The sequence below is a fragment of the Micropterus dolomieu genome, linkage group LG21 (genome assembly GCF_021292245.1).
Source record: "Micropterus dolomieu isolate WLL.071019.BEF.003 ecotype Adirondacks linkage group LG21, ASM2129224v1, whole genome shotgun sequence".
Lineage (NCBI taxonomy): Eukaryota > Metazoa > Chordata > Actinopteri > Centrarchiformes > Centrarchidae > Micropterus > Micropterus dolomieu.
The window spans coordinates 31117477-31139623 of record NC_060170.1 but is presented as its reverse complement, the minus strand read 5'-3'; the positions used below and the strand labels follow the sequence as shown (position 1 = coordinate 31139623).

General features: G+C 40.7%; 4 protein-coding genes across 5 annotated transcripts in view; 2 read left to right on the top strand and 2 right to left on the bottom strand.

The window, feature by feature from the left end:
• The window catches only part of LOC123960338 (syntaxin-binding protein 4-like), a 13900-nt gene extending 9844 nt beyond the window's left edge, over positions 1-4056 (bottom strand). Inside the window, exon 1 of the mRNA XM_046035021.1 lies at positions 4017-4056. Within this exon, the coding sequence (XP_045890977.1) occupies positions 4017-4056 (40 nt within the window). The remainder of the gene's footprint in view (positions 1-4016) is intronic.
• A 1780-nt stretch (positions 4057-5836) lies between these two features.
• On the top strand, positions 5837-10150 carry vsig8b (V-set and immunoglobulin domain containing 8b). The gene is made up of 8 exons (XM_046033774.1): positions 5837-5964; positions 6246-6325; positions 7932-8101; positions 8296-8497; positions 8742-8894; positions 8997-9119; positions 9340-9478; positions 9576-10150. Exons 2-8 carry the CDS (start codon positions 6253-6255, stop codon positions 9778-9780), a joined length of 1065 nt encoding a protein of 354 aa, XP_045889730.1. The 5' UTR covers positions 5837-5964; positions 6246-6252; the 3' UTR covers positions 9781-10150.
• A 2817-nt stretch (positions 10151-12967) lies between these two features.
• On the top strand, positions 12968-13945 carry LOC123960337. Its single transcript, XM_046035020.1, has one exon. It carries the CDS (start codon positions 12968-12970, stop codon positions 13943-13945), a length of 978 nt encoding a protein of 325 aa, XP_045890976.1.
• Positions 13946-16246: 2301 nt separating this feature from the next.
• dock5 (dedicator of cytokinesis 5) overlaps positions 16247-22147 on the bottom strand; it is a 33692-nt gene continuing 27791 nt past the window's right edge. The window contains exons 41-51 of one of the 2 annotated variants that reach the window (XM_046034160.1): positions 21892-21973; positions 21696-21780; positions 21439-21525; positions 21148-21324; positions 19970-20053; positions 19745-19882; positions 19343-19515; positions 19010-19133; positions 18650-18809; positions 18309-18427; positions 16247-18178 (exon numbers count right to left, since the gene is read on the bottom strand). In XM_046034160.1, the coding sequence (XP_045890116.1) occupies positions 18077-18178; positions 18309-18427; positions 18650-18809; positions 19010-19133; positions 19343-19515; positions 19745-19882; positions 19970-20053; positions 21148-21324; positions 21439-21525; positions 21696-21780; positions 21892-21973 (1331 nt within the window). In that variant the 3' untranslated portion in view covers positions 16247-18076. Of the gene's footprint in view, positions 18179-18308; positions 18428-18649; positions 18810-19009; positions 19155-19342; positions 19516-19744; positions 19883-19969; positions 20054-21147; positions 21325-21438; positions 21526-21695; positions 21781-21891; positions 21974-22147 lie in introns of both variants that reach the window. The other variant, XM_046034159.1, reaches the window with a different exon arrangement.

Genomic DNA, 22147 nt, shown 5'->3' with positions numbered 1-22147 from the left:
CTTTGTTTCATTGCAGTCATTTTCCAAAAATCAAAAAAGTTCATTTTATTTCTCAGTAATGTACACTCAGCACCCCATCTTGACAGAAAAAAACAGAAATGTAGAAATTTTTGCAAATTTATTAAAAAAGAAAAACTGAAATGGCTGCAATGAAACAAAGAGTGAAAAATTTAAAGGGGTCTGAATACTTTCCGTACCCACTGTATAAGACTAATCCTTTGAACCTTGTATTTGGTCAGCAGAGCTGCATGTATTTTTACCTAAATAAAGCACGCTTGAGAAATCTTATGTCCCCCACAACATGTTTATGCAATTTTATTTTGATTAAATGAAATAAAACTTAAAATGAAGAATCAAAGATGTATCAATAATACAGCCTGTGTAACACGATGCAGAATCAAACAACTGGACATCTCTAGAAATCTATAACCTGATCAAATCCTCTCTGCTAATTTGCTTGGTGAGTCATTAAAACACTCATTAAACATCTAGATGAGGATTGACCCATGCAACTGTTGGTGCATACAGTACCTTGTCACACAAACACACACTCTGGATATTGAACTTCGCTAGAACATTGTTTCAGCTGCAACAGAACAAATGTTCTTCTCAAAGCCTGGTCTATTTATCTTGACTCCGAGACTAAACAAAACTTTTTTTATCTGATGTGTCTGGCCAGGGAAAATATTATCTCTGATTGAGAATCCACAGCCTGATATAAATGATGTAGGAGCAGTAAAACTCTATGAATAGTACACAATAAAATGTACCTATAAAATACATTTTTCACAAATAACATTTACAACAACGACTATTAGTTGCAAGCTATTTATTTTTGTTGTCTCTCATTAGGAGTTTTTTGTGATTATATTTTATCTTTGGACGTGATTACTTATTTTGTTATTACTATGAGGACTTTTGAGAACACCCTAACATTATGGTTAAGATTTTAAAATATAAACTGTGTTATCTCACTTGTGTCTATCTCAAAACCTGTGCCATTTCTGAACTGAACTATTCGTTTGAACGACGGAGAAGGACTGCACATATTGGATGGCCTTGCCCACCTAATCCTTATTGAACTGTGTGTTATTCAGGATCTGTGTGTCTTAAGTGGAGTATAGCACGGGCTTCTCTGGTTGGAGTTCACAGTCCAGCAAAGCCCCAAATGAAAAGCATTGAGTATTTTTGTCTGATTTTTTTCTCTTTATACCACTGGACTTGTGTCAAAACTTTTTTGCTTTCCAGTTCAAATAGGCAGCTTAATTCATAGAGGGCAATCCGCCCACACCAGTCATTCATCTTGATAGATGGATTGGGTGTGTGTGTCTGTGTGTTAAGTAGACCTTCAGAGTATTATTTGAGGTCATAGTGTGAAGCCTTCTGGCCCGTCCTTGCTTAGTTTATGGTTTGCAGTTTGATTTAAAGTTAAAGTCAGGATTAGGATGGGGTAATAATAAATGAAAGTTGTTCTAATCAATACTTTTTTATTAACAACAGATCAAATGACTGCGTAATGTGAAAGGTCACTCATAATGACAAAACCACAAAGAATTTTCTCTTGACTTTACTGCTTTACAACAGTGTTTTGCCATCTTTTATGGCCCACAATTTGACTGTTTAGTCTGTAAAACTCTGCAACAGGCGGCTTTTTCATTGAAAATGCTCTAAAAACTGCATCCACACTTCCTGCCCTGCACCAAACAGACAAAGTTAGTGACTAGCAGTGAAGATAGCTGAGTATCTAGCCGCTAAAGAGCAGATAATAGGAATTGGTGGAGACCAAAACAGAGCTAACACGTAATAAATTTAATTCAATTTTCAAACGTAGCTTCAAATGAATGCTAATGTTGCTCTGTGTTTGCTGGATATGTAAATAGTGCTTGCTAACCATGTCAACTTTATTGACCTTATGCGTTTCAGCAACAAGGAAGTGCTTCAACTGTTTGTCTTTTACCTTCCTGTGTACATTGGAAGTGCACAGTGCAGAATACACTTTTCACAGTGGATACTGTTACACACAGTCCAGTTTTCCATGGCATGGGCTTATCATTTTGTAACTAGCAAATTATTCCAAATTATATTATCAATATAATATATGTTATTACAAGTTACTTGTTCATTTTTTTTACTTCAAAAGTGAATATGCTACTTTCCCAAAATGTTGACCTATTCCTTTAAGGGTGGAGTGACATTAAAGGTAAGTGTGAGGTAAAGCAACAGTTTGTAAATGACAACAGTGCAAGTGCTGTAGCATGAGTGCATGTGTAATTGCTTTTTGAGAGTGGCTTGTGTTTGCAACAGTGTCATGTTTCTATTACTGACCAGCATTGACCATAACTGTCTGCAACAACAACGTCAAGTTGAGTAATTTGTAGCTGTGACAGACAACAAAGACAAACAGCTTTAAAAGAATGCAAATTCTCCTCCACAAACTGTTGTTGGTGTTTTGATGAAAATTGCCGTTACTCTATGAATCATTATGGTGCTTTCAAGCATGGCCAAGCATGTATGCAAATCCATTCAACTGAGCTTCAATTCTTCTGAAATAATTTCCTTTCCAAATGAATGTTTTCCATAACACAGTCGGTGAACCAGGCTGTTATTCCAAGAATATTTCTCTTAATTTATATTTGAAAAAAAAGAGAGAAATCAGCATTAAATTACATCATTATATCATAACCCCCCAGTGTGTGTGGGAAATATGAGCTATGGTAGAAGCAAAGAGGGGGAGAGAGATCTGAAGTTCTTTTTCAGAGAATACAGTTTCCATCCCACTCCTGCGAGCGAAGCTTAGGGGTCCGTACTCTCCATGGACTCTCTCTGTGTGCCAGACTTCACTGGGTTTAGCACAAGAAGCACAACTTATTGGATTATGGGGTCCACCGTCTATGCTCATATTGCTGAAGGCTGTGTGTGTGTGCGCGGGGTATATGTGGGTGGGCAGCTTGTGAACCGAGGGAGGGATGGAGTAGTAAATACACGATAAATTCCCATTTACTTTCCTATTTTATATGCAGAATTTCTCATAGAGGCCTGCCTTTTCATGTTCAAAGGTTAGAAGTTTAAACAGGCCAGAGGAGCTGCCTACTGAAAATCAAGCACAGCCGTCCAGAATTTTCTTGTTTCACGTGGATTTAACGGCACCTGTCTCAGGAAGTGTTTTGTCTGCACCGACAGGATAAGGTTTTTGGCACACATCTTGGTTGGATGGACCCTCTGCTGATGATATAACGCTCCATAATTTTCTACATGCAGACAGAGATTCATAGTGGAAGTGATTTACAACAAAACCACTCTCTATTTGTGTCCCTAGTGCCTATTCAATGTAGTAACCCTGCTAACCCTTCACATATTTCAACCTGGGTAGTGTGGGCAGTTGTATTTTCAGGATGAAGTTAATCTGTCACTCTCTTCTACATATGTGTCCTCTTTCAATGCTGTAGATAAAAAAAATCATAATACTGGATCTAGCTGCACTAGTTTCAACACTGTTAATACTAGAGAATGAAAGCATATTATATATTAGGCAGCCAATGAGATTTTGTCCTGCTGTGTCCAGCATCATTCAAGCATGCTTTGATGGCAGATGTGCCCTTTCCTTAGTGCGTTACTCACTGAGAAAAAGAACCAGAGGATGGGAGGAATCTCTGCCTCTTTATTATTTATTCTGCAGAATGGCACATGGAAAACATGCAGGGCAGGAGCAGCTGAAAACTGCTCCCGTGCTCGGTGAGAGGAAGCAATCAAACCGGTTTCACGGCATAACATGACAACAGATAGAGTTGGATGACAACCACGGCAACACTTATAACGATGCTACCTTGCATTGTGTAACTAACACCACAAAGACTGCAGAGTATCTGTTTATGATGGGCAGGACATCTGTTAATGACAACTGATTGCTGTAGAGGAGACAAAAAATGTCACTGTCAGAGTGAACATTTAATTGCAGAGATATAAGGGGTCATGAATATAGTGTGTGGCCCAGAATGTGCTGGCTGTATTCCACTCACGTAGCTCTTTGAGGGGCTGAGTGACTGCCAGAAGCGCCATCCTTGTCCCAGTGGTGTTCCACCTTAAAAAGACGAATATATGTGCTCAACTGGCTCCCTGACATTGACACACCGTGACTCACGCTGCCTCGCTATTTCAGTATGGCTTCTGGCAAGCCCAGCCTTTCTGTAGCCTCTCCCTTCCCTGCTTTGGTCATTTGTTTGTCTCCCCTGCTAGGCTGTTTACTTGTAATTTGGACATCTGTCAAGGTGGCTCGTTTGCTACCCTGTGGTGTGATTAGGCCACCTATGCCAAATCTGGGAAGATAGATGGGGTAATGGCAAGTCTTGGCTTTAAAGACAAATCCAGAGCTTGGCTACTTCTCATCTACCAAGTTTAGTAATTAAGAAATCACCGGGTGGCAAAAATGGTGCTGTGTCACAGTGGTCAGTGGTGTATTCATCACACTCCTTCACCTGGAGTCTAATGGTGGTCTTGTGCAGTGTCCCAATACTGTCTGTTTGGTCCCGCCTTGTCCTGTCACACAGTCTGTTCAGCGCAGCGCTCCGGTGCCAGAACCTCCTCCTACACCGGGGAGGAGGGAGTCTGGCAATTAACCACCTGCTGGTAAAGCAGCCGTACATGTCCTCACACACACCCTGACATTTGGAGGATCACTCATGAACACATTCATATAGCTGCGGTGTCACTCACACGCGCAGCATACATACTGGTACGTACATACTGGTATACGGCGCACAAACACAGTGTGCAGAAAAAGAGGAGGGGGGTGGTGGAGCTGATTTCAAATTTGCTTTCCAATCATGTTTCATCCTGAGCTATACTAATTTGTTCATCTCCTTAATGAACATTATTGGCGGGATTGCATTAACCCAGCACTTAAGTTTCCTAATGGCTAGCTTCACGCTCCCTGCTCACATCCCATACTGTACGCTCTCACACAATCAATACTGAATAATTTCACCGCCCCATCCAACTTCTGTGAAAACGTCATTCTTTTCATTTTTGGATCATCAGCCACGGTGAGATTTCGCATGTTAACACAGATGATAAATGCCACAATAACCACTAATCTAGAGATGTTTACCTCCAAATCAAAACTCATCATTCCCAGCTGTTAAGAAGTTGTGGCACTGTAGGCTAATTCAAATAGCTGATTAATCTGATAAGCTTAATCATCTAATAAAGGCTTTATTTACAGCCTGAACACTGCAGAAGTTGCACTGCAGTTTGCGGCTCTGTCGCTGTCTTGGCACTGGCGTACAAATCAACACACGTCTCACTGTGCACTCTGTCTGTGAGCAACAACAACAATGATTGTTTCTATGGGTGTGTCAGGAGGGTGTGTAGAGGAAAGGTTTGGGAAAATGCAGCAAAAATGTGTAGGCCAATTCAAATTTACACAAGTAGATTAAAAAAACATAAATTTAACTATATATAAATGACATTACAGCATACAGAAACCCTATGTTTGGCCAGCAGCACCTGAAATGCATTATTATGGAATGACAGATGATAGATACATTGACCAGCATAAAAAGCAGCGCAGTAACTTGTTGAACAACAACATTGCCAGGTAATGATTAATCTCTGACATCAGCTAGTGTACATAGGCCTGTGATTAGAAAACAAACAGAAAGTTTAGCAAAGTAAAGCTGAAATTTTTTTGAATTATTATTGTTACTTATGTGTTTTACTTTTTTCACACTAAACAAATGAACAAAAGTCCAACAACCTACCTACTAAAATTTGTTTTCAAAAATAAATCCTTGAAATGTCACTTGAATGTTGTTTGAAAATATAGGAGTGGCCAGCAGATGTACTATGGACAGAGAGGGTGTGGCCATAGTTTCACCTGAGAACAAAGTGAGCAAGCTTCACCAGTACTGCAACACTGCCAGGCCTCAAAGGACGTACTTTTACGTTGGATTATTCTTTCACTTTAAGGTATGTCAGAGAAATTTGTTATTACTTAATTTGTTTTTCTTGGTGGTGTGTGGTTTAGATTGAAAGACTTTGATATTCACATTCATTGTACACCTCACTTGCTCCAGAACAAAAGGGAGAAAGCACTAAGAGCATGTTAGGTTTCAGATAAACACCTGTGTCAGAGAGGCGGATGACAGCCACACAGTAGAGATATTTTTGCTGCATTCAAAGAGAGTAGATAGTCACTGAAATTACATTCTCTGAATAATTTCATCCCTTCGTGTTACATTTGCTCTCAGGGTTACAATGGACCCTGTATTCACAAGCGTGAGGCTAAAGGTGGCTGTGCTTATTCTGGTAACAATTCAGCTGAGGACAGGTGAGTCTGATTTCTTTATCTCTGGAGTGTGTTTTAGGTTTCGGGTATGTAAGGCCAAAGCAAATACAACATTTGACATGTCTTTAAATGCCCTTTTTTTTCTCGCCTGTTGGTTTAAGTATTCTCATCCTAGAGAGAATAGAATATCTGATTACTAATAGAAATAATCAATAGAATAGCATAATAAAATTAATAGAATCTGGATTGTACATCAGCCTGATCTGTGATTCACTCAATAGACTGGCCAGTCTGATGAGCCGATAGTGGTACCTCTGAGTGTTTTTCATTGAAGACACTCAATGAACCATGTGGTAATGCGGGTGGCTGGCTGGTGCCCAGCATTCAACATTCATGGCTCTTTTCATAGCTCTTTTACGTATTCCTGTTGCTAAGAGTGAAACTGGTGTGTTCATTTTTAAAGTAAGATCCTGAGAGACTTTATCGTCCCTAGTGGAGAAATTGGGGTTGGGCCTCCATCCAAGCTGTCTATTTTATTACACAAAGTCAAATAAAATGCACGCAGCAGAGAGAGTGAGAGTAACAGTGTACATATGGAACACATGCAAAACTCTTATCATGTCACAAAAACCTCCAAGCATATTGTCTTGGCCAATGCGGAGGTGCACAGGATTTCAATAGTTGTAGCGCTTTGTGTCAAGCTTAGCGACTGTGCTCACTGGCAAGTTAGCTTAGCTGTCTCTCCACATGGAAAACACGTTGTCCTTAGATCACAGCATTTTGCCCAAGGGGGTTTTTGTAGTGCAAACATTTGACTGACTAATTTGAGCTTTTTTCAGACTCCCTTCATCACGTCTGCCATTTACACGCTTTTATAAATACCTCTGACATACTTTGTTTTGTTGCTGTGACGTGCTCTCAGAGTGCTAGAGTGGATTTAATGAGGAGAGGTGTCAAAAGACAGTCTGATTTGATTCATCAACATGGTCCATTAAGATATTAAGTGAAGGTTAAACATCTAAACGTGGAAATGGTGAAAAGATCTAGATGTCTGTGAAGTTGAATGATAACATTACCAAGATAAATAACTTGGATCTGTTGAAGTGTGTTGCCACGCAATAATAATCAGCGTTGAGTTATTTCTACAAACGTCAAGCTATCAGCTATAATTAAAATCCATGGCTGTAAACAGTGAGTCAGCAGCGTGTGTGTCAACCCCGAAACAGCTTTTAACTGCCACTTGTCAAAATTATTTTTTTATGTTTGCTCAGATATTCAGTTTTCATCAGAATTTACTAATATATTTCTGACAACTAATGATCCTTGAGAGTTTCAAATTAATACGTAACTCATTTTCGTAAAAATACCACATTTACATCTATTCCAATTCCAAAAGCTCCTTAGTTTGACTTAAGAGTCCAATTAGTCTCAGATCAGTACCTACTCCACTCTGAGAACTGTTTACGAGCACAGCCCCAGAGCTTGAATGCCATTAAGTCGGGAAAATATTAATGCGTTTGAGAAAGAAATTTGTTTTTTGTGTTTGTCTTTTGGCCTGGGTGGTAGATTATGAAAACTGGAGGGGGGGGGGGGAGAAGTGTATATTATGATTTAGACAAATCTGACTAGAATTTTTCTGACCCATCAGATGTAACAGAGGCAATGCAGGTGACATCCTCTGGTTCACAGACCATTCAAAAAGCCCAGGGGGAGACAGTCATCCTGGGATGCACCTACACTGCCGCCCCCACAGACATAGGAGACCTGGATATTGAGTGGTACAACGTAAAACCGGACATGACGCAGAAAGACCAACTGGTAGGTGGATGTTTGAGGACAGAGAGGAATGTTGTTGAGAAACCTGTCTTGGAGGTTGGATAAATGATTTAATCAATTCAATCATTAATTGATTAAACATGCCTGCGGGGGGTTATATTTTACCTTTTGGCTCTTTTAGTGGAGAAACCTGCTTTGAAGAAACGTCATCACTCAATGCAATCTTTGCATTTCAGATCTTATCATACACCGGGGGTCAGATACACCAATACGGCGACTCCAGTGTCTCCAAAAGGATCAACTTCACAGGGGACCCCACGTTGGGAGATGCTTCCATGTCTGTGTCTAATCTGAGGGGCTCAGACACAGCCACCTACCAGTGTAAAGTCAAGAAGGGCCCGGGTGTTGACATGCGAAAAGTCACTTTGATGGTGTTGGGTGAGGAGGAATTCCTTTTTACCAGTTTAACCTGTTCATTTTCTCAGCCCTGTCATTCTTTTAAATGATGCTCTCACTCACAGGGAATGTAGAGACAGACTTTCGGTTCCTGTCTCTCAGCCCTACCTCAGATTGTTCTCCTCTTTCACACCTTTAACCCTCCCATGATGAACTAAAGCTTTCATGATGAACAAATTTCTCTATTGTTTTTGTTTCATGTGCTTTATTTATTTTCTTTCACAAGTTCCCCCGTCAGAGACAAGGTGTTGGGTTGAAGGAGGCGAGGAGAAAGGTGGCCCAGTCTCCCTCCGCTGCAAATCGTCCCAGGGGTCCACTCCTCTCAGTTACGTGTGGACCAGAGAAAGTGGAGGTGCAATGCCATCTACTGCAACCCAAAGTGAGGAGGCAGCTTGACAGACAAAAAGACTTTTCGCTAACACATCCACGATGCTGTTTTTGAATAATATGTTCATGCTGAATGTTGTCTTCTTTTACTAAGACCCACAGACTGGGGAGCTTTTGATAAAGAACCATACAGACAGCAACGTTGGAAGTTATGTGTGTGAGGCGAGTAACGCTGTCGGCAAAGCACAGTGTAAATATGCACTGCGTGCATACAACCGTAAGTACATGATATTATCATCTAATTTTACCCTTAAGTACTTGTACACTCATACCCTCCTAAAGCAACTTTTTAAAAAATGTTCTACTACATGGTTTAAATATTTGCTGTTGTCTGAAATGCAGGTTGTAAAATCACATGTCTTTTTAAAGCTGTAATTCATAACTGCAATGGAGAGCTGCACTTGTTGAGTCTTAAAGCACCACGTCTTCTCTTCCAGCTACCAACAAGGTGGGTGTCATAGTTGGGGCGGTGATAGGCGCTCTCTTGCTGCTGCTCCTCCTCCTGCTTCTCATCTGGCTCCTGGTCTGCTGCTGCCATAAGCGCCGCTATCAGAAAGAGGTCTCAAATGAAATAAGGTATTGTACCTGAGCTTGAAACTATTTCCCCACACTCATTAAATAATTTTAAATCTCAGGATCATCTCATTGAGACATGTGTGACTTGTTTCCCAAGGGAGGACGCCAGGGCCCCTGAGAGTAGACCCACCAGCAGAAACTCCAGTTTCCGCTCAGTGTTGGGGTACCGCACCCACCCCGGGGTGGAGTACAGCTCCGTGAGGAGCCACCTGCCCAATGAACTGGGCTCATCACAGCTAAATACTGCAGGGGGAAGTCCTCTGCCTCTCAAATACGACCATCGATATGGATACCCTGTGTAACTACAATCCAAATGCCTGTGAAACTAAACCTTCTGAAGAAAACCCTTTTTTAAACATCTTTTAAAGAATATGCTATGTAAAGTATGTATATGACAAATGGTGCGAAAGGACATATTTAACTGGAGAATTATGGTGCTGGTAAACGACTACTGGGGACTCACATCTTACATCAGCCTTTGGAGAAATAAATGTATAACTGGCTGACTTTCAGTATACTGTGGCACATTATTACAAAAAGAATAGGTTCTCATAATCCAAGTCATTATTACACTGATTCTACTAAAACTGTATGTAAATTGTATATGTAAAAAAAAAAAAAAACTTTATTTTTATTGCTGCGTTTTTTATATGATGCATATTTAGCTCAATCAAGTTTTGTACAATAAAAAAGATTTTAGATGACAAATCAGTGTGAAGAGAATACCATTTTAATCCTATCTTTGTGTCATGGCACCATCTTTTTTTGCTTGATGATATCTGGGCTGACGAAACAGAATAACATTTGGAACACATCTCCCGCTGCCAGGATGCAACAGTAGTTATCTCTCTGAAAAAGGTGAAACTGAATTGAATGAGTTGTATTTTCATCACAATGAAATCAGACATAAAACCTGTGAAATTATCTATATGGTCACAATTTCAAATACCACTTAGTTAGAGAGGGTCATTGTGTTTAGGAATTTGGAGATTGCAACAACTGGGTGTTGCAGTTATGAGTGATCTTGGTGCATAATCATGGTCAGACAAACAATCTGTCTGTTTTCATGGCCAGCTGATTGGAGTACAGCTATTTCAAGGGCTTTATAATAACATAAATTCAAACTTTGAGCTTTGAGTCAGAATGTTGGGAGACAGTGAAGTCGATTTTGCCTCTGATCCTCTTATGTGCTTTGGCCTCCTGGAATATTTTTCATTTGAAGAACAAAGTGCTGCAAAATTGCCTTGTTTGTGTGGTGTGTTTTTCCATTTTTTTTCAAAGCAGCCAGTAAAGCAGTTATTAGTCTAACAGCTAGTAGTTGAGGCTGTAACCTGCAGCTGCCACTCTCAGAATCCAGAGTCAGCAACATGCCCATGGCCCCCGCCTCTCGTCTTTATTGGCCTGATCCCATCTTCTTCAAAAGGCTTATGTTGAATTAATAGGAGATGGAAGAAGTGGTGAGGGTCGGTGGTCCATTGGTAATACATTCTGCCAAGGGCCCCCTTACAGACAGACAGGGGCTGCAGTGCACTGATCTGTGAAGGCTGGGTATTAACAGTGTTACTGTTTCAAATCATCAGAAATAAAATGCATCAAAATTAGACTTTCAATTTTAGACACGCTTCCCTCACTTTTAGATTAATTTTTCTTGGAAATTTCACCAGCAGCACCTTAGTTTGCATTCACCTCCCAGAGCACACACATACACACATGTACACAGACACACACACTAACAAAACATGTTTACTATGTCCCTCTGCAATGTTTTACTTTGTTACTTGTTTGCTTCACATGAAGACAAATAGAAAACTGTCAACGTTTGTGTGTACATGCCCATGTCTGTATCTTTCTGTTTACTCAATTCAAATTTGTAAAGAAATGCACATCCATCAGAAAGACCAGTTCTCTGTACAAAAGCCTTTTTGTGTGCCAACACTAGTCTGTCCTTTGATCCATGCATGAACTTGGGAAATAGATACAATAATTAATTACAAATAATTTTCTAGCAAACTCTCTCTGAAACCACATAATCTCTCCTTTTAATAATAAGTTTGGTAGAGGGTAGAACTTCTAACAGGACTGGCATAGTAATTATTTTTTAAAAACCAAACGCTCCGACTGAAGTGTTCTTTCACATCTATATTCAAAGAGCTTTTTCCTGAAAAAGATCTTTTTTTTTATGCTATTGTGCAAAAAGGCAGAATCTGTCCTTGAGATTTGGCTTTGGATTGTTTGGTAAAAAATTAACTTTTCATTACAACAATAAATGTGACTAAATTGAGGTGCTATTCATGAAGAACTAAGGGCCTTGGCAAGTCATATTAATTTCTCATGTATTTAGGATCTTGTTTGCTATGATTGAATAGTTATGTATGTAAAATAAGCAAAGACATCTAAATAAAATATTAATTACAATTTAATTTAGGTCAACATCTTGCTAAAAGTGCATCTACAAAGTTAGTGTCCTCAACAGAATAAACTGCAGTGATAAGGTATTGCTTTAACAAGGCTCCTGAAGGTGATTCAAAGGAGATTTGCTTTTCTTATCAGGTAAATAGGTGTGTGACCTTGTGTGTGTGGGGGGGGGGGTTGTTGTTTGTAAATATGTGGCGAAGCTGCAGGAATAACCATTTGCATGCGGAGTCTGGTTGAGTGTGGTCTGCGGATTGGCTGAGCTGTCATGCAGCACTGATTGCCACACAGTAAAGTCCCCGGATATTAATAATGAGCACATATCCTGCACACCCTGTGTCAATGCAAATACAACGTCACCACTACCTGTGGTCATACCTGATGTAAATCATAACCAATGTTTATATATAAATCCCAGTCAAGGAACACTTAAATCCAAGGACTTCACCTTGCTGTGTGCATCCTGCAGACAGCTTCGGGGGAAGGATTAATGCTGGGATAAACAAAACAAAACAAAGGATTCTTCAACTGCAGCCAAAGGTATTGAGTCAGACAACGTATTGTGACGACTAGCAGGCAAAGAGAATGTAAGCAGAAACCTTGAGTAGGATTCAGGGTGATAAAAAGCCTCATCCAACCCATGGGAGCTTTGTTTGAGGTAAAAATGGAAGATGTCTTAACCTAATTGCTCTAACTGTCTTACCTCAGCTACACTTAACTTCCTTTTGCACATGACCACAGCAATTGTAGATTTCACATATATTTTAACTAATGTAAAATATTTTTAATTGAGCCCATGGGGGGTCTGTTTAATGTATTTCAAAAGCTGAATTTGTGAATCTTTTCCCCAGGCCCCACTGACAAACTGCGACTGATTCCATTCTGTGGCAGAAATGAAGAATCTTCTGATTTGGAGTGTGTGTGCATAATTCTTTTGCCTTCTTGTCGTCTCTTTGAGCGCAGCAAAAACAAAACACTTCAGAAGTCCACACAGACTGCTGATTGCTACATAGACACATAAACCCACATGAAGTTATTCCCATAAATGCATATGTGTTTGGGGTAAAGATCATCATTATGTTTGGGATAAATAAATTGGCCCTCTGGGTAGTGACAGGTCTGTTGGCAGTCATGACTGTCTTCTTTAACGGCTACATCTTCTTGATGAGTCTGTGGAACTACAAGCAGAAAAAGCAGTGGTGTCCCAGTGAAACAATCATCACGGCTCTGTCTGCGGCCAACGTCGCTCACCAGCTGGTCAGTTATTTCTGGATGACCATGTATGAGGTGGATAGTAAGTGCTTAGTCAACCCGATGCCCTACACAGTCATGCTACTGTTAATCTACACCCTCAAGTTCACCATCATGTGGAACACCAGCTTTCTCACTTTTTATTACAGCACCAAGCTGGTGCACACACCAAATCACTGCTACACTCAGATCCAGGCTGCCATCCTCAAGCATGTGACCTTGGTTGTTTTTCTCATCCCTCTGTGCGGCCTGGGCACCTGCATGCCGATGCTCATTGTGTTTAACCCTGACAACTACACCATAGTGAACAAAGACTGTGGTGTTTTATTGCCCGAGACGCGCTCTGACCAGATCTACGAAGCCATAAAACTGCTCCTAGCTGATGTCCTGCCAGGGGGGCTCATGGTGAAATGCTGCATCTCAATCTCCGTGCACCTGGCCATCCATCTCCAACACATGAAAGCCAGCACCAACGGAACCCACTGCCCAAAGCTGGGCAATCAGTTGAGGGTGATCCAGATGGCGTTGTCTCTAGTGATCACGTTTATCCTCTTCCTTGTGATCGACCTGTACGTCTGCTACCAGATAGTGGTGAACCATGAGAACATCATCATGCTCACAATCTGCTTCACGTCCATCTACACGACTCTCTCAGCCATAGTGCTGATCTATGGGAAAAAGACTCTTTGGAAAGCTCTCATACATGAATTTAACGTCTGCCTGGATGAATATCCATGTTTGTCTTGGCTGAAGGTGCCCGAACAAAAGACTAAACCCAGCACTCCTGCAAAAGCTAAAAACTGAGAAGCCAATTTGCTTCGCACTGAAGGTCTTTGTGCTGAAATCAATTGGTCATTGTCTAAACTTATTAAAAACTTTGAAGTAACTTATTCTTTTATCTTTTCTGCTAGCAATTTCAGTAATGACTACTGTCCTGCTGGATCACCATTAATTACAATTTCTTACATCAATAAGGTGTTTTAGCTGTGTTAGCCAATTAGAGCAGGGAGGGTAGAGACTTTCGAGTAACGCACAGATCATACAGTCAGGAAACAGGCTTTCCATTCAAATCACAAGCTCGTCAGACTGTACCCATCAGTATGAATTTATGAATATTCCAGTAGAACAAATAATAGTCAGGCCTGTAAAATAGATCCCCCCCAAGCATAGTTGCCAGAATATGATGTAACTTCGTACCCATCTAAAAATGTTAAAAAATACATGTGATTGTGGTGAGAGCACAGAGCATATTAATAAAACAAGAAAGTACGCACAACCTGAATTCTTTTTCTTCACAGAGGTTTTAAGGATTTTTCCTCAGTCAGGTTGAAAATAGTTAAAGCTGCACATGGGGACCAACATCAGCCAACTTGTAACTGGAAGGTTGCCAGACCAAACTCCTGCACCAGTTTGGGGAGAAAACAACAAACTAATTGCCACCTTCTTTTGTGTATCTGCTCATTGGCCTTCAACAGAAGTGCGCACGCCTGTACTTGACAGCTCCCAGGTGTGATTGTGTGTAACTGCAACTGTGTGTGCGGGTGTGAAGCTGGGCGTTCCTCAAAAACTGCACTCATGCCCAACAAACCTACCCTGAGTAAATAGAGGTTTTTAAAAAAACGCAGCAGACCACTTTGCAATGCTCCATTAGTTTGCACCCTCTGGCAGGTTCAAAGCAGAGACACAATAGTGCAGCTAATCCCACTCCACACAGGCTCGGGATCCCTTCAGCAGCTAAATGGACAAAGTAAGAAAGGGTATATCTTCCTTTGATGCAAGGAAGTTCCACATTCATGTATTGGCAGCACTTAACTGTTGTAGCTTGGTCGAGGTGGAGCTAGTTAACTTTAACTTTTATATACACAGTTAGTTTAGTCCAGTCTTTCCCTACTGTCGGGCCCCCTCCAAAGGGTCACAAGATAAATCTCAGGGGTCATGGGATGATTCTAATAAGAATGACAAAAAAATGAAACCTCTGTTACACACACATTTGTGAACATTTTGGGGGATTTTTTAACCCTCCCCCTAACCAATCAGAGAAGTTCACAGAGTTAATGTCTCTTTGGTTTAACAGCTAACAGTGTCTAAAATGTAACAAGGAGCCCCCAACTAGACACTGCTTTAGTTAGTGTATGAGGTAACAAGCCAAAAAGGTTTGAAACCACTGGTTTAATATATATATTTCACATCTAAATCTGAAAAGTCACTATAGCTATAAAAATTAACATTTTCCTTTGAACTGTAGTGGAGAAGACGTACATAAAGTAGCATAAAGTACCTCCAACTTGCACTAGAACTACAACTAAAATTTATGTTCCACCACTGTGAAATTAAGAGTTTTCAACTCTCTGTGTAGCTTTCTGGGAAAAATCTTCCAGCTGCTTTACATCGAGTGTTGTCTCAAGGTAATGGGAACTGTATGTGTGTGTGACCCAAGACTCTATAGAAAGTTGGACACACAGGTGTCATTGGCGTGTTGTCAGTTGAGAGGACGTTGGAAAGACACCCTGCGTTGTAAATGAAAGAAACAAGACTGCTGTGACTGATGTCCTCAGACTCTATACAGCATGAAGCTGTAAACATGTCAATAGTATGGAGATTGTTTCCATGGAGATGTTCCTGAGCATCCAGCTAAACCTGGCAGTGGGAAGCGCTGCTCTCCTTGAATGGGTGAACATCTCTTCAAATAGTTTTTGCTCCAGAGACTTGCAGGGAGAGTGATATCTTGCACCTCACGATCTGACAGGAAGGAACATGCTATTAGGAATCCAGCTATAAACTCCTACAAACATCTCACAAACTCCTCCCTCCAGATTGCCTCCCGTGATAATGCATCTTTAGCTAGTGCATCAGTGTGAGATACAGTGGCGTAATTTTCATACACCTACCCTAATTGTATTTTAAAAACATAAATCACCAGCTCCATGCCAGTTTGTTGGATGTTTTGAGCTGGAATGAGCAAGTTTTCACGCTATCAGCAGCATCCAAATGACTGTGCGAGTTTCCAGTTAGTGCATTGAGTTATCTGTATTCACTATGTTGACATGAATGTAGTTAAGAGATGGAAAAGATGCCTTTCTAAAATAATCAATGTGACCAAAAATATGAGTTTGCTGGTCTTTCAAAAATCTTTATTTTTGTTCAGTCAACGACAGCTTGTTCATAAAAAAGATGATATATCTCTTGAGGCATTGTTCGTATAAAATTATTCTGATGCATGTTAGGAAACGAGTGTTGTACTGTACAAAAAAGTGAATCCCTTGTAAAACTATTTAAAAATAAAAATAAAATACTGACACCTTAATTATCAATTCCATTTGATAATTTTCAAAAACAGCTTATATGAAAAGATTGAGCACTCTGAAGGCACATAAATTGTATTGCTATTTGAAAACAGTACATGGTTAACCAGTATGATGAAATTAGACTCAATTTAAACTGCATAAAATTAAACCATCTCTGTACACACTGGGTGTGCAAAACAGTGGAAATAATAATCAATCATAATAGCAATAATTTAAATTGCAACAATTAATTGACAAAAAAGAAAATCTACCAACACCTGAAATATAAAACTAAAGTAAACTTCAAAGGCATTTATACTTGTACCATCCAGCATTTAAGGGTTCTATAAAAAGGACCAGTTTGAAATTTTAGGAAGTGTTCTTATTTACTTTCTTGGCTGTACTGCAAACAGGTAACTGGGGCCAGCACCCAGTTAGCTTAGCTTAACATAAAGACTGGAAACGAGGGGGGGGGGGGGGGGGTAGCTATGTGTGAAGGTAACAAAATCCACCTATACCAGCACCTCTGTTTACAAACAGTGTAAAAATTACAATTTGTGGTTTTACGGGTTTATGTGCAGGACAATTTCTCGAATGAGTGCATTAATGGTGCTTGAGTCTTTGCTGGTTGCTTGGCAAACACACATAAAACCACAAATGGTCATTTTTACTCTTAAGGTTTTGTCCGTATAAGACATAAAATCTTAAATAGTGTGCTTCAGTGCTAGCAGGCAGACTGTGTTACCTTTGAACACAACTAGGCTAGCTGTTTCTCCATTTCCAGTCTTTATGCTAAGCTAAGCTAACCGGCTGCTGGCTTTAGCTATATTTAGCATACACACATAAGCATGCCCAAAATGTCACTTCAACTGAACACCAACATCAACGTAAATGCAGCTTGGAAGCATCAGTTACAGTATTCAGCTCATCATAAACATCAAAACAAATGCATAATCTGCAACACATTCAGTAATGCCATCCAGTGTCTCTAAAACATTGTGGTTTAAGAAAATGGGTTTGATCATAATATTAGCGAACACGATCATCAGACACAAAATATCCACATTTCAAACGAACAGTTACATTCTGTACATTGTATTCCCTGCTCTTGATCAAGTTTGACATGTATTTAATGCAGCTTTTTCCTGTATGGGAATGCTGGTATGGAATGAAGGTAAACAGCTAGGGGGAAAATAAGTCATCCAGTGTCACTCCAACACATAAAAGCAAAATATTGCTTTGCAGCATTAGTCATTCCTTTTCCCTGCGAGTGATAAAGTCTGTACAACATTCCAACTTTTCTTCAAGAAAAAAACCCACTCCAACCACTGTTTCATTACCTCTTAAAAAACATAGTGAATTCAAGGCTTTAGTGACCTTATGTACCTAAAATCATATATCCTTATATACCCACACATATTCTTCCTTGTGGCATAAAACTTGAAAACAAAGGAGTGCTTGGAATTATTAGTGACTTGCATCAGAAAGATTTTTTTTTTCAGCTGAAAATCTGGCATACATCCCACGTAGATGGTCCTGCATCTGTACCCTACTGTGGCGTTTCCACACCGCCGCAAATGAAACTGTGCTTTTATCACAGCTAAATCAGAGAATTAGTTAGAAACTTTAGGGCCTTTGTGTAGGTGTAGCCTTAGTGGGGGGTGTGCTCATATGAGGGGAACATCGACTTCCTCACTTTTGGAGGTGGAGGAGGAGGCTTGCTCTCAATTTTCATTGGTAGCGGAGGAGTGAACTGTGAGGAAAGAGAGAAGAGGGTTCATGTTAGGACTTCAAATACAAATAAAAACAGAATATTTTAACGTTTACACGTCATTAAATATGCATTAGTGAGAGGTAGCTTTTTTTTCTCAGAGCAGAAGTACCTCTGAAGAGAACCCTGGGTTGTCAATCTCATGCGGGTGTTTCTTCGGAGGCATGGGTGGGGGGGTCCCTGGGGTGTCAATGGTATTGGTATCATTGTCACTGACAAGCGATGAATAACCTACCACAGGAAAGAGGAAATAAAATCTTTTCAGACCGCATGCATCTGTGAATATGTGCGTGTGTGTGTGTCCTGATTAGTGCTGTACACCAGAATGTGCTTACACAAGGTATGTAGGCACGATATTACTTATTGTCTGTGTGCAAGGCATATTTCTAAGAGAAAATAAAATGATGACATGCAGTGTGGTGTTTGTCAGGGGTGCAGATTTTTGCTACATACTGGAGCTGCGTGGTGTTTGCGGTGTGTGTGGAGAGGCAGGTAGCGGGCTGAGAGGGTTAGACAGGTGGAGCTGGGATGAAACACCCTGGAACAGCGAGAGGGTAAGCCGTCGGTCTCCTAATTGTAAACTCTTGGGTCTCTGCTGCTTCTCTGGAGGAGTCTGGAATAAAAATCGGAAAACAAAGATGTAGGCTTCCATGTAAAACGGTCAAGGATAATTGGGCTACTCCCAATTCACACCTGTATAGAAATTTAATTCGTTAACAGGTTATATTATCACCTGATTGAAAGTATGTTGTATATGGAAATGAAAATAGCAGAACATGTATATAAAAATAGCACCTGAACATAAGGCCTTACCTCGTCTGCATCGGAGTGCCTCTCTAGTAAGACCTGCGATTTGCTCACACTCCACTCCTTCCTGTTCTTTCTAGCAATCCTGTTGTCTTCCTCCGAGCGGGACAATATTGAGATCCTGCGATCGCTGGGACGTGACAACAAGGAACTGCTTGTGAATAATCGGGGATCAGAGAAAGAGATGGAGAAAGACGTACAATCATCAAGACAAACAGTGCTCTTTGATTTGAGCAACGACAAAAATCAGTGTTTGAAGATAGCAGTCTCTGCAGTGATGGCAACACAATTTCAGACATAAACAGACAGGGGAAGCAGGGAGAGGATGCAGGCACTGACTCTTGGGAGGAAATGCAGGAGGGTCCATCTGAGGATGCAGAGCTGCTGGAGTGGCCTGAGGAGGCATTGGAAATGGTTGAGACAGTGGACATGCGACGCAGGGTGGAGGACAGGATGTAGGGCATCACCACAGAGCCCACCCGACTCTTCTTCTTCTCAGTGAGAGAGCAGGGCTGGGACACATAAATGGGATTAAGCATCATCGCAGAATCTTGGCAGGGGAGGAGCACAATGACAGGCAAAACTCGCGTTGCAACAGACTGGCTAAAGGAAGATTTATGGTCCTGCCCTAATATAATGTACACTGCTTCAAATGAGAAGCGTTTGATAGGAAGGCAAGAGGGCCAATAGCTTAAGTTGGCACCCTCTTACATTAAATTGAGTTTGCAGTTGGCAACGCACCAAGGTTATGACGCCATAATGCTTCTCCACTTTCTCCCGAAGGTCTTGGAAGCATGTAACCAGACGGTTGTGTAAGGGCTTCAGCTGCTCCGTCGTCTTCTCCCCGTGGATGCGAATCCCATCTGCCAAGAGGGGGATCTAGTGGGGAAGAGGGGCACTTAAGTATTTCAAAACGTGTTCCTTTTTGAGGCCAGTGTCAATGACAATGACGGTGGAAGGATTTACCTGCAAGGCAATGAGGTGTTTAAGGATCTCAATGCGCTCGTGGTCCTCGGGGTGCTCTTGGATGTAGGTGTCTGTAAAGAATGCCTACAGAGGATGAAAATTGGGCAGCTTTTTAAACACACTCACTTAAAAAATAGCTGCAAGCAACAACAGTTTTTCCACAGCCCCAGCGGTTCCCTTATGAATAAAACTTTGTAGCTCAAAGCAGGCTTGAGGCCAGCCAGAACTCGTGTTAATGACAAAAGGATTTACAATTGTGTAATAATGTTGTATGATTGATCTGTTATTAGTGTAGTTTTGCAATGTTAGCAGTATATTCTTTTCTAAATCAATTACTTTACAGCCAACTGTGCACACAACCTGGACCTGATTTAGCAAACAGCCAAAATCTAACAAATACAGTGCTGTCTGTAAGTAGTGGGACAGTGACACATTTTTTGTTGGGTGTAATGTAATTGTAATGTATTACTAGCAAAAGTAGCAGCATGGCTCCATAGATCAGTCTGTTGGTCAGTCAGTCAGCCACTTTGAATTAATCCACAAACTGTTCGATGGGTTGCCATGAAATTTTGTGCAAACATTCATGGTACCCGGAGAATGAATCTTAATGACTCTGACTTTTCCTCTAGGGCCACCAGCAACCATCAGTGTCAGATGTACTTAGTACATACTTAGTACTTTAGTGCTAATTAGCAAATGTTAGCATGCTAACACACACTAGCTAAGATGGTTAATATGGCAAACATTATTCCCGTTATAAGCATGTTGTTATTCTGAACATTTAATTCAGTAAGTGCAGCCTCACACAGCTGCTAACGTGGCTGTAGGTTCTTACGGCCCTTTCAGATAGTGATTTACACTGCGCTGGTGCACTGCACTGCACTTGCGCTTTGCTCGATGCAACAACAAACCGCCCTGGAGCAGCCCATGCCGTTGAAAATAATGGGTTTCATGGCGCAGCAGTGCGGTAGTAGCGATCGGTCTGAAAGGCCCATTAGTTTTGCTAGGATTTATTTGATTTTACACTCACTTTATGTTGCCTATAAAAGTTATTTGTTCTAAGGTTACTCTAAGATCTCGACCTTGATATGAGGACACGATTAAATAATGCTGTTGATTTAATTTGTCTATTTGTGAACTTTGCTGAAAAATGTTGTCAATAAACGAAAAAGTCAAACCTTCTCATAGTTGGAGAAGCCGCCCATGACAGCAGGGTCAACAATGCCACTGAGCATCATGGACAGCGGGTTGATGGACAATGAGCGATCACAGGCTTGCTGCTGCACAAGGTTACTCAGCTTTTCATTCGCCATCTCCATGGTCTCTATGGCGTTCGCCAAAGGACTGATCTTCTCCTGCTCATCAGAAGAATTACATGAAGAATATTGTGAATTTGAGGAATTTTTAAAGTGAAAGAAACTGAAAAAAAAAAGAAATAACACAATTTGAGCATCAAGGTTGTTTCTTACCACTGAGACAGATCTGACTTCAAACCATTTGAGAATCCCTGGGAAGCGATAGGCGGTAATGTAAGTTGTTCTCTCGATCCACATGCTCTGCAGGGCAGAAAAAATACCAATAAAATATTAAAGGGTGACATGTTAATGTCTTTATTCATCTTCAGAGTGAGGTATGTGCAAAGACATGGTTGTTTATGCATTTTTTGGAATTTATGGGTGTGTGCTTACACATATAGTGCTTTAAAGTAAATTTAAAAAGTGCTCACTGCAAATTCATTGTCTGGGTCCTTTTCACCTTTCCTGAAGGGCCTGGAATACTGGAACTGGTCCACTTCATTGGTTCTGTAATAGCTGCAAAAGAACAGGAAAGGACAGCAGTGAGTTAGCGGTTTTACCAGAGAACTATAAATCCCAGGGTATTCACGAGAAAATAAATCAGCCTTTAAGTGTTCTGTTACGCACTTTAATATCTGCTCTGGAACCCCCTTGTCTTTAAACTTGTGCGGCACGGTGAGAACAGGCTTGACAGTGAAGCACTGGATGTCTGTGAAGTTCAGCTAAGGATAAGAACAGGAATAGTGTGGAGGAGGAGACGTAGCTAAGTAGTACTGAAACTAATTTTCAAACAAGACTAGGAGACACGCTAGGAGCTCTGTAAGGCTGTATTTAGGCACTACAGCTTTGAGCTAAATGCTGATATGAGCATGCTAACATTCTC

Coding starts and splice junctions, on each gene's coding strand:
- vsig8b (XM_046033774.1), top strand. CDS start 6,253: ATGGACCCTGTATTCACAAGCGTGAGGCTAAAGGTGGCTGTGCTTATT. Junction 8,895..8,996: donor GCCATCTACTGCAACCCAAA/GTGAGGAGGCAG, acceptor TCTTTTACTAAG/ACCCACAGACTGGGGAGCTT. Junction 9,120..9,339: donor TGCACTGCGTGCATACAACC/GTAAGTACATGA, acceptor CTTCTCTTCCAG/CTACCAACAAGGTGGGTGTC.
- LOC123960337 (XM_046035020.1), top strand. CDS start 12,968: ATGTTTGGGATAAATAAATTGGCCCTCTGGGTAGTGACAGGTCTGTTG.